The 11637-nt window shown below is 36.2% G+C and overlaps 2 protein-coding genes across 2 annotated transcripts; both read right to left on the reverse strand.

Annotated features, from left to right (window-relative positions):
* Nucleotides 1–1493: 1493 nt before the first annotated feature.
* On the reverse strand, nucleotides 1494–4918 carry LOC121741035 (trihelix transcription factor ASIL2-like). The gene is made up of 2 exons (XM_042133718.1): nucleotides 3480–4918; nucleotides 1494–1829 (listed from the first exon to the last, which is right to left on the reverse strand). The coding sequence occupies exons 1-2, from the start codon at nucleotides 4378–4380 to the stop codon at nucleotides 1816–1818; spliced, it is 915 nt and encodes a 304-aa protein (XP_041989652.1). The 5' UTR covers nucleotides 4381–4918; the 3' UTR covers nucleotides 1494–1815.
* Nucleotides 4919–9832: 4914 nt separating this feature from the next.
* LOC121740908 lies at nucleotides 9833–10581 on the reverse strand. Its single transcript, XM_042133562.1, has one exon. The coding sequence runs from the start codon at nucleotides 10417–10419 to the stop codon at nucleotides 9949–9951; it is 471 nt and encodes a 156-aa protein (XP_041989496.1). The 5' UTR covers nucleotides 10420–10581; the 3' UTR covers nucleotides 9833–9948.
* Nucleotides 10582–11637: the final 1056 nt, after the last annotated feature.

Below are 11637 nucleotides of genomic sequence, written 5' to 3' on the forward strand. Positions count from 1 at the left end.
CTCAAACTCCTCCTGTTCCTACTCGTAGTGCCCGCACCCTGTACACTCCGGGGGAGATGAATCAATTATTCAAAGCGTTTTTGTCTATCTCCGAAGATCCGGAGATTGACACGAACCAATTCGAGGACCATTTTTGGTGGCCGGTACAATCAAAACTGGCCGGCTGGAACAATCGAGGGCAACGAGAGTATGGTGCGCAATACCATATACAAAGCCAACGAAGAAATTCAAAAGTTCAAGGGGTATGACCTCCAGGAAGAGCGGTCGGCGGGGAGCGGTATAAGCGAGGTCGACATCATCAGTGCCGCGTTGGCGACCTACCAATCCCAACACTATACACCGTTCAAGTACCACAATGTTTGGCAGGAGGTGCGTGTGCATCCGAAGTATAGGGGAGGCGTATCATCCTCCTCTAGCTCCTCCGGAAAACGGCCGAGGTCGGTATCCCTATCCGACGCAGGCTCCGATGAGGTGTCCACCCAGCTCGCCGGAGCTAACTTGGGTAGCCCCAACGCCGGCCCGAGTAGTTCCCAACGCCGGTCGCAAGGAAGGAAGAAGTCGACGGCCAACCGCCGTCACGCCGTGACTCCATCCGCCCCCGATCCAGCTCCCGTTCCCGCTCCCTTTGTGCCACCTCAACCCCCCACCAACTCGTTGTGGGGGGTTTTGGCCCAACTCAATTTGACCGATAGGTCAACTATGACCCCCGAGCAACTTCGATCGCATGTGGCAATGATACGAGGTCTTCAAAGAACATTGAGGGTAGTGTCGGATGAATAGTCTTCCATAGGGGTATTTTTAGCCTTTAATTATGTAATTTTTATTTTTTAGGATTTTAATTATGTAGTTTTTAATTTTTAGAATTTTAATTATGTAATTTTTATTTTTTTATAATTTGTAATAGTATTTCGGGTAATTTTAATGCATTTTAATATTGTGAAAATGTTTTTATTTAAATTGAATAATAGAATGGTGGGACCCTTGAGCTTGTCCTTGCAGAAGAACACGGATGTGGGTGTTGTGCTCTTGCCTAAGGACAAGGAGTAAAAGTGAGTCCGGGCCCACATCCGTGCTCGTTGGCATGAGCACGGATGGGGATGCTCTTAGCCCTCAATAGTTACACATGTAGGAACGCGTTACTTGCCTTTAAATTTATATTCATTTACCCATAGAAAAGAATAACTAAAAAACCACTGCTACTTTTAGAATAAATTGTCTACATGCTTTTGTTCATAAAACTTCTACAAATAACAAACGAGAGTATATGAAATGAAAGGTATATATGAAGGAACAAATGCTAAATGAAATTATGCACGAATCAAACGGCTATATCAGAACATATAGATATAAACAAACAAGAGCGAAATTGACAATGCAATCAAATGATGTTTCTGACACAGAAAAGCAAAACAAAACTGAAGTACCTAGAAAATAATGAATGAGAAGCCATCTATATAGTTTATGTTAAGGCCTGAGGGTTGAGAACCACTTGCTACCAGAAACATCATATATTGAAAGCATACTACTCTAACAAGTCATCATAGAAGGTACACCAATAGATGCGAATGATTATATGGAAACATATTCAAACACTAAAAACTGCTATATCCACTCAGAAGAATAAAAATTAATGATCCTAAACAGGCCAAACATATGGGGCAGACCATAGTAGATTGATCAAAAGGAACCCTATCATTGACATGAATCTCTCTTCTACTTAAAAATTAGCTAGTCAAATTCTTTCCCGACCAAAGAATCTTCTTCAGCCATCAACAAGAAGAAATACCACATTGTTCAGCGCTCAGCTGCTCCGCCCTAGCTATACATATCTGCATAATTGCCAGAAAATCACAGCTCAGAAAAAAATCAAGGACAAAAGTATACCAAATGTAGATAGATGGTGATACAAACAATTAGATGTTTTCCCCTGGGAATATGCACAATGCAATAGCCATAGTCACAATCTGAAACTATTCCTAATTATACATCCACTTTTAACACATAATTGCTGAAGCCAAACAAGCAAGGGCAGATAAATTAAAACAAGTTGTGCTGAGACAAAAATGACATACTCAATTCCAGAGCTAAAGGATTCATAACTCAACAGGCACCATTTCAATCATAGAACTGAACATATAGTATCCTATCCAGCATGAAATGGCACAGACATAAAATACAGAACAAAGAAGCAAGAACAAAACATTGTTCAAACAATACATTTTATTGATCTAAATATTTAATCTTTTAGAGACATTCAAAACAAATGTTACATAGGAACAACAAAGAATGAAGCACAGTGCAACACTAAATTGTAATTAGCATAACAGTAGATGATCAGGTCAATATTAGTACTTATTTTATTGTATTAGCATCATCAGTCTTTAATGATATATTCAACTAAATGTTATGATATATTCAAAGAAAGTTCATCAGCCATCCAAGCTAAATCCAGGCTCCCTCCCAAACAATGTTATCAATCTCGTATGGCGGCTTATGGCGGTTCACCTAAAAACCGCCACAGGGATATGGCGTATTAGAATGGCAGATATGGCGGTCAATAATTAAATAAATAAAAAAATACTTATATATTTATATATAATTCAGAAATTAGAAAATAATTAAAATATAACATTAAAAACACTTTAAACAATTAATAAAGTATAAAATACAACTCTAACCTCCATGTTTCTTGCATAATGCCTCATTCCTAAATACAGACACATGCAATGTTGTCAAAAGTCGGATATGGCGATGCTATGGCAGCGACATGGTGCTATGGCGTTTCCACCCCTGAACGCCATGCCATAGCGCCATGGCGCCGCCACATCCGCTATTTGATAACATTGCTCCCAAAGAACATTGTAAGATGCGAGTTTAATGCCCTACATCTAGCAACTAGCATTTATAGTCCATCAACCTCAAAAAACTGATGATTCAATCATATCTCAAAAATGCACACAATTTTTTAGATGCCAAAACGTGCTTTAATATTCAAGAGCAATCTTTTGGAAGAGAGTTTCCAGCAGATAACATGAGCAGTTTCTTGTTTCCTCGATAATCCTAATATCAACAAGATACCCCGTTGGCTCACATAACAAAATGTGCCAACCAATTCTCATGGATAACTTAAACAAAAGAAAATGGGAACGATATAGAAAAACCTATATACATAAGGAACATATGAAAGGACAAACAATAATCAGCTCTTAAATGAAAAACACATGCTATCCATCAACAACTAAAGACTTCAGATTGCAGGTTCGTTCCCATCTACCTACATGATCAGGGGAAAACCAGAATCACCAAGGTAATTTGAGCCACAACCTGAAGTATGCAATTTACCTATTCTTAGTTGATGCCAAAGTATGCAATTTCATTTATATAATCAGTAAAGTAAGAAAAGAGAAAAGGTAAACATAGAAGCAAAAAGGCACAAATTGGTAGAAAAGTAACTAAATCACGATGTATAACAATTATACCATCAGAAGATCCAGGTCGTTTTGCCCGCTTGACCTTCTCTAACTGGACCTGTGTATCCATAAACAACTGCATCCTTTGAACCTCCAAATCTTTAGCAAACTGCATCCTTTGCTTTTCCAACTCCACCATCTGCCTCTGCTTCATACCCTCTACCTTCTCAAAAATTTCCCCAAACTTCTCTATAGCTTTGGCCAGTCTCCTCATCCCTTCTTGCCCAACCTCTTCCTCCTCGTCAGCCCCATCCTCGCTGCCCTCCACCTCATCACCCTCCAACTCGTCATCATCATCAGCTTCATCGTCAGCTGCAGCCGCTGCAGCAGCCATTGCTGAGTAATTTTTCCTGAAGAACGATTTGTCCATGGCCGGAGACAGCATCGGACGCTTTTGTGGCAGACTAATCGGCGTCACCATTGCAGGAGCCATCGGTTTGCGATAGGATAACGGCACAGCCAGCGGCGGAGCAGGCAGAGACAACGGAGGCGTAGATTGAGCCGACGAAATCGGCACAGCGGAGGTAATCACCTTACTCTGCTGGTGCTTGTTGAAATTAGATCCGATCAAGTGCTCCAGAGTAAAGAAAAACGGCCAGGACGACGTTAGGGCTCCGTTAGATTCAGCGATCCTCGTCCTCTCGGTCTTGTACTTCTTCTTCAGAGTATCGATCCGGTTCTTACACTGCACATCGGTGCGGTGCGTCTTCTTCGTGTGGCCGTGGAGCGCGTTGACCGCATCGGCAACCTCCTGCCAATCCTTCTGGCGGAGGTTGCCGCGGTTGAGCTCGAGGTAACGCTGCCCCCAGTTATCAACGAGGGTGGAAGTGGCCTCCTCCGTCCAGCAGTCCTCGCGGAAGGGGCCCTGGCGCGGCGGCTGAGGAGTGGAAGATTCGGTCAAATCGCCCATGGGTAGACGAGGCAAGCAAATCCAATTGAGCGACGAGATCTGAGAGAGGAAGGAATCGGAAAAGGAGATTGTGGAAAAAGGAGAGGCGGCGGGAGGGGAAGGGGAGAGAGGATGATGATGAGATGGAATTGGTTTGGGGTAAAAAGGGGAGGGATAGGGCTGACTGGTGAGGGGGTATCGGCATCGGCGGGGGGAGCGCGTGAGAACGACGGTCACGCGAATTCGGCCGAAATGTCATTGGTAACTGCGTCACGTAACGTCTGTGGGTTAGGTTTTTATTGGATTTGAATTTTTTGGCGAGTAGAATTAGGGAGTTTTTGTCTGAAAAAAAAAATGGTTTGGGCTTAGGCGGAAAATTAGAGGGAGAAGACGCACGGGGTGAATGGGCCGATGACGAGGAGCGTGGGTTTGGAATTGTCCGGTCATGCGATTGCCGTGTGCTCTTCCGAAATGACGCTTCTGCCCTCTCCGGACCCCGGCCGGCTCCATTCTTATCTCTATTTAGCTGCTGCTGCTGCCGACGACTAGGGTTTGTTTTTTTTCATTTATTGTAACCAACCAACTTATACCTAATCTATTAAGTGTGGGGTTTCAACTTTCAACGTTTTTGCCGCTTGATTTTGTGATGTCAGTATATTAACACTAATGGTACTTATTTATTTCAAGGGCTGACTTTATCTTCACAATATTCAATTTTATGATTCAATTATACTACTAGTAAAATCTACCAATCATTTGAAAGAGATTAATCTATAATCTAATAATGATCAGAATAAAACTATGCATTTAGATGGCTGGTACGAGGTAGCTCACCATATAATATCTTTTTGTAAATTTTAAATATATTAATAATTATTATATTAAATGTTGAAGTTATTTCACAGTATTATTTTCTATTTATTCTAAAGGGATTATTTTAATCCAATTTAAGATGGTCTGATAATCATAAGAAAAGTTATATTTTTAAAATGAATTTAATATTTTAGTAAATTACTAATAAATTAATTGGTTTAATTAAAATAAATCATATTAGGCCAAGTTATTCAATTTATTTCCATTTTCCATCTCAAACCAGTGGTTTCTTGAAAGCTGACAAAGTGAGAGAAAATTATATAAATTAACACGAAGTATTCAAATAATATAAATCAAATATTCCACGATAGTAGTATTTAAGTTTATCTCACTAAAATGTGCTTATTTTATTCCTCTTCTCGGAAAACTACTAGGAGTATTTATATTTTTAGTTTTATTTTTTCAACTTATTACCTAAATCACTCCCACAACATGTCAACATCTAAAATAAATATGAAATAAAAAAATTAAGGCCAGGTAACTGTATGTTTTATGGAGGCCCAATCTTGGTGTCCAAGATATTCATCGTGTAGTTGGACCATTTTTAAATGGGCCGAAACAAGAAAAGATCCACATGTGTCTATATCTGTGTTTTCAGTGTTCTTCTTTTACTTTTTTGAGTTTGAATTTTTGTATTCTTTTTGTCCTATAATAAGTTAATAAGAATAAGGAGAAATAGAAATGTGGATGGCCCATATCTCTAATGGCATAACATTGGTAGATTTATTTTTTTATAAAACACTACAATTCCATATCTTGGTAGAGTTTTGTAGAAATTTGCACAAGACAATATTTTCGTGAACAAACTTTCATAAAAAAACGACAATCTCATTCTGCTGAAGTTTCAAGCAAGTACATTTTAATTATAAAGCCGTGAGATAACTTTCAAATAATACAAAAGAATAAGGAACAACTACAATGTTCTTTTATCCAATCAATAGTGGTAAGTAACTCAAAAGTTTCCTAAACGAGGCCATCACCTTCATAGAAGACTAGTGCAAAAAAGAATGGAATATGAGGTTAAGTGTATAGTTGAAGCTGCAATTATTTATTCCTTACTTTTAGTTGGAGTTTTATTTTTGAGGATAATGGAAGAGAGTTGACGTGACAATTAAAGCACATGAAATATATAGAATGCGGACGACACGGCCATAATGGCTATGCCTAATCCACAACAATATTCTAATATTAAGCACACGGATAAGTCCAACATAATTTGAGAAAATGATATTTTTCATCATTTGAACTATTTGTGGTCAAATGATTGAGATCCCAATTATCCTACCTCTAATTAGATCCACTATATCTACATACATGTTCTTTTGTTGTGTCATATAAAGAAAATCAAAGTATTACATATATAAATTTGTTTGTATAGCAAAAGTATTGTGACATTATGTCCCATGGAATGATGTTAAGATTCAATTATTCAAATATGAATTTTGATCGAATCAAAATTAAAATGAGATGGATTATATATGTTGTGGTGACATTGAAGTTTCTATATATGATGGAATCAACTTTGTGAGTGATGTTGTTGGCATCTTGTGATTAGTTCTTCTCTATACAAACAATATGAAAAAAGAGAGTGCCCACTTGCTAGTTATATGTAATTATTATGTTTATCCAGACTATTGTGGGGACGATTATTATATGTATCAACATCACAAATAATTTTAGTATATATCATAATTTCATTTATAGAATTTATATTATGCATCCCGTAATACAGGCAATCGGCGTTAATTTAAAATTCCGATTAGTTTTAGCCCATGCCTTCAATTTCAAATGGTTGATATAAAATTATAAATGATGAATTTTATGTTTGGGGCACTCTAGTTAAGTGTAAAAGATAGAGGGAACATCCTTTTAGGTCCGTGAACTTTGAAAATATCATTTTAGGTCCGTCAACTACAAGTTAATATTATTTGCGGTATTTTAAACTTTTTCTGGACGAAAATGCCCTTAAGGCTTTCAAAGGGCAATTTGGACAATTCTTTCTTCACTCATCTTGCGTCAAAGACCTAGAGTCCAACAATTTCTTTTACTACTCTTTAATTTAATTACCATCCAAATTGAATTTAAATATAATTACAATTTGACGTAAAAAATATGTGTTACTTTTTCAATTATTAGATGACCAATTATTTAGGGATATTGAATTGAGACTTGATACTTTATTTTATTTTTTCAATCTAAACTGCATTTTAAGAACTTACTATAGGTGATTTGTGTATTATATTTAGTTTATTTGTTTTGAAATTAGATAGCTATTAATTTGGATTGTCATTCGAAGTATTATTTATATGAATTTCAGAATGGAGAACAATTAACATCCAAATTGAAGTTAAATATAAAAATTTTGTCGTTAAAAATTGTTGGACTCTAGGTCTCTGATGCAAGATGAGTGGCGAAAGAATTGTCCAAATTGACCTTTGAATGTCTTAAGGGCATTTTCATCCAGAAAAAGTTTAAAATACCTCAAATGATATTAACTTGTAGTTGACGGACCTAAAATGATATTTTCAACGTTCACAAACCTAAAATGATATTTTAGCAAAGTTCGTGGACCTAAAAAGATGTTCCCTCTAAAAGATACTATACAATAGTGTGTAAAAGGATTTATGAAATGGGTAGGTATATGTTGTGTGGGGTCTCGCAATCGACATTTATGCTATTTCGGTGGATCTTGTATTCAAGATTATATTGTAAATGATGTATATATTTCAAATATAGAGAATTAAGAATGTGTATATACATAACAATGAAGAAAGGTCCAAATAAAATTCTCTTATTTTGATAACGAAAATCCAATATTAGAGTACACTAAAAAACGGATAAAACATTTTTAATGCAATTAAGAATATTAATTTGTGTTTTCATATATATCACAAACGCTTTAAAAATGACATTGTTCTTGGTGTCCCGAGTTATATAAGGGGCCACAAATAGAAGCATTCTTAAAATTTAAAGGTTAAAATAATTTGTCTTCAACTTAATTAAGGACGTTTTTTTATATCTTAAAATGTGGTTATTTTTCAAAATTTTCGAGCACAAGTCTAGTAGCTGCATCTTTATTTTTGTGTCTTTAAAACATACTGTAATGTATTATATTTATACAGATGATTATTTTCACACAGAATAAAATTCTTTATACTATATAATAGTAACATTTTTAATATATGGTGACGGATATGTGGACGGTATTATCAATATATCCTTGGATGATTTCTTCGTGATAGTTACATCATATAATCTTATTTTTCATGACCATTCCTACTGGATAAGCATGAAATATTTTTGAACAATTTTACTTGGACACTCTATAACTAATAATGGTATGTTTCGATTTTCAAATCTTGATAATGTAGGTTTTATGATAAAGAATGATGCCTTTGTTCGATGTATATGAAACATATGTGGTGATCATATTATAGATGTTAGAGTAGGTACAGTCGTCATCCACATATTGTATTCCAAATGCAAATGGTTGAAGTTGGCTAACTCAAAAAGTGTTTGCTATAATATGCTTAAACAGATGTGGTTTGTTGGAGTACTAGTTATGATTTCTGGTACCTATCTATCAATGGTTGCTTTTAAATCTTCCACAAAATGAAAATAAAGGAAATAAATAATAACTGTTCAATGAAAATCATGTAACACTTTTCGATTAATTAATGCAATTCTTTCTAATTAAAGTTACTAATTTTGTGGTGTGTGTAAGGCCAAGATTATATTACTTGTAATATTTGTCGTTAGTAAAGTGAGCTATACTTATTTTTTTAAGGAAAATGCAATGCTCACAAACGAAATACTAGCAATAATTAATACTCCTTAACTATAAAGAATAGTAGTAATATTTTATAACTAAAAAGGTACCACTTTAATTAAAAGCGTAATAAGTTCTTTTCTAGGGAGTACCTTTTTAACAATTCTAGCTACCTTTTAACTATACTTATTGACAAAAGTATCATTAATTTTCAATTAGTAAATAATGTTTCCCAACTAATCCTCGTGTTCTATGGGGCAATAATTTAAACACATGATACCAACTCACATAATAGTTTTAGCAATTTATTAGCATTGCCTTTGGACTAATTTCATTTACAATACCAACATATTTTCAAACTATAGAATATGATATAACATGTAAAGTAGGCCAATCCTAGCAGATTCTAATTAATACGTTTGTCCTTAACTATTCCAACCGACATCACTGCCTTCAAAAATCATTCTTTTCATTATTTTTTTTCTTTTATGTATATGAGCACTACAAATATTGCTGAGGCAGCTACAACCAGAAAACATGGAAACGGATTTGATCACTTATATACATAACCATCACTGCATCACACAAACTTAAGTAATTAATTCATCCTAATTAATTACTCACAAAACTAAATTAAACGCACAGTTGCAACAACTCCACTATCAACTGTAGAAGTGGGATCGCTTTCAAATTTCCGATCAATCTTATCCATATATATTGTTTTTATTTTATTTTTTTATTCATCTAATTACTGCTCTAATCCACATAAATTTAATTCTTGAAATTTATTCTTGAACTAACCTTATTTTCTTGAATGCTCATACAAAAAAGTAGCAAAAAAGGTAGTATATATGAAAACAAGAAATAAAGGGTTACAGCCAATAGTATTGAGTTGAGAAACCCTAGTAAATAATCTGATGAAGTAAAAACTAAAAAAAAAAAATTTACTAGGCATCAGATCCTCCCTCCGAAATGCTATCTAAATGCGGTCTCCAAACACGGCCGCGGCCTCGCCGCCGGTCTCTCTGCGACGAAACCTTCTCCGACAAAATCTCGCTCAAATAACGATCGGAGACAAGCAGGTCAGTGACGGAGTTAGTACTATTGGAAGCTCCGTTGCTTCTAGAAGCTTGGCTCTTCTTCTTAGGCGGCGGAGGGAGGGGCATGAGGAAGTAAATCTTGCCGCGCTGGAGCTGCGCGTCGGGCGGAACGACGATTATTTTGGGGCACATGCCGTCGGCCGCCGACGGAGACGACGGCTTCTTTAGGACGTGTTTGGGGTGCAGTTTCATGATCTCCGCGGCCGTCACGGCGCCGCTGATTTCCTCCACGTGGCCGTTGGTGTGCACTATGCGGATCACGTCGAGGGCCCCGCACGGTAGAATGCACGAAATGCAGCACCTTATGCTGTTTTTCATGGCTCAAAACTCTGTATTTTTAGAGAGAGAGAGGGAGATGTAGAGAAGCTTCTTTTTTTCTTTGTTCTCTTCTTCTCTTAATATTTGAAAAGAAAGAGAGATAGAGAGAGAATGCTGGTGGGTATCAATCACTTCAGTTGTTGTTTTTTTCATGCAAGTTTCTATTATATGCTTTTGGACCTTTCTTTTTTCATTTTCCACTTAATTATTTCTGTTGGAGAATTAGTATTTGTTTTATTAAAAATGTTACGTGGCATATATATATAGGATAATAGGAATGTATTTTATTTGGTGACTTGTAAATTGTAATGAATTGGAATGTGAAAAACTCTTTCCATTATGATTTAATGTGTGTTGTACTTTGCCTTTTAGATCTATCATTCCCTCCTCCTTGCCATCCTCCCATCACTAAGTTCAATAATTTGGGTTGGGTGTGAGGGGTTGGTTGCTTATGGACACGCACATGTTTGTCGATGATTGGTTTTTCCAAGTCATCCGACTGGCCGCGGGTTGTAGTACATGTGGCAGAATCAAAAAGTGACACCTGACAACATTTAGATGATTTTGCTAAGTTGCTAGTGTGTACCAATCCAAGCTATTAGTGGAAAGTAGGTTCATTGATGAGAAGGGGGGTGGAGAAGTTCAATTCTCTTAATGGTGTATGGATTGGGGATAGAGAAATTAGGATATGAAATCAAAATATGGGGCACATAGTTGGGGGGTATTGGGTATAGAGATCTTCTTTTGAGAGGATTTGTGATCTTCCAATATCCCCAAGCAAGAAAAGGTCATGTGGATTGTGGGTTTCATTGAAAAGTGAGGGATATGATAACCTTTATTTAGCTTTGGGAAGTGCTAATTAACTTTGACTTGTGTGATACATGCTTGTCTTATTAACCCAATATATACACATGGTGAACTTTTCCATAGTTTTAAATTTTAATCCAAGATCCATTTTTTATCTTTGGTAGAACAGTAAATCACTGGTATCATTTTCTTTGATTTAAAATAACCTTTATATTTTCAACTTAATCTCATAAGTATAACGAAATTCAAAAGCAAGATGGTGACTCGAGGGAAAAAAATTTTTTGTATATTTATGACTCATATCCAAAGAATTCAGTTAGACTGATTAATGCATCTTGCAACTACAAAAAGAAAAGGTCTCTTCCCAAGAAAAAAAGGGAAATTGAAGAAATTAGATAAAACTGAAATTTA

The sequence above is a fragment of the Salvia splendens genome, chromosome 7 (assembly GCF_004379255.2).
Source record: "Salvia splendens isolate huo1 chromosome 7, SspV2, whole genome shotgun sequence".
NCBI classification, from domain to species: Eukaryota; Viridiplantae; Streptophyta; class Magnoliopsida; order Lamiales; family Lamiaceae; genus Salvia; species Salvia splendens.

Excerpts from the sequence above, each read along its gene's own strand:
- LOC121741035 (XM_042133718.1), bottom strand. The coding sequence starts at position 4,380 with ATGGGCGATTTGACCGAATCTTCCACTCCTCAGCCGCCGCGCCAGGGC.
- LOC121740908 (XM_042133562.1), bottom strand. The coding sequence starts at position 10,419 with ATGAAAAACAGCATAAGGTGCTGCATTTCGTGCATTCTACCGTGCGGG.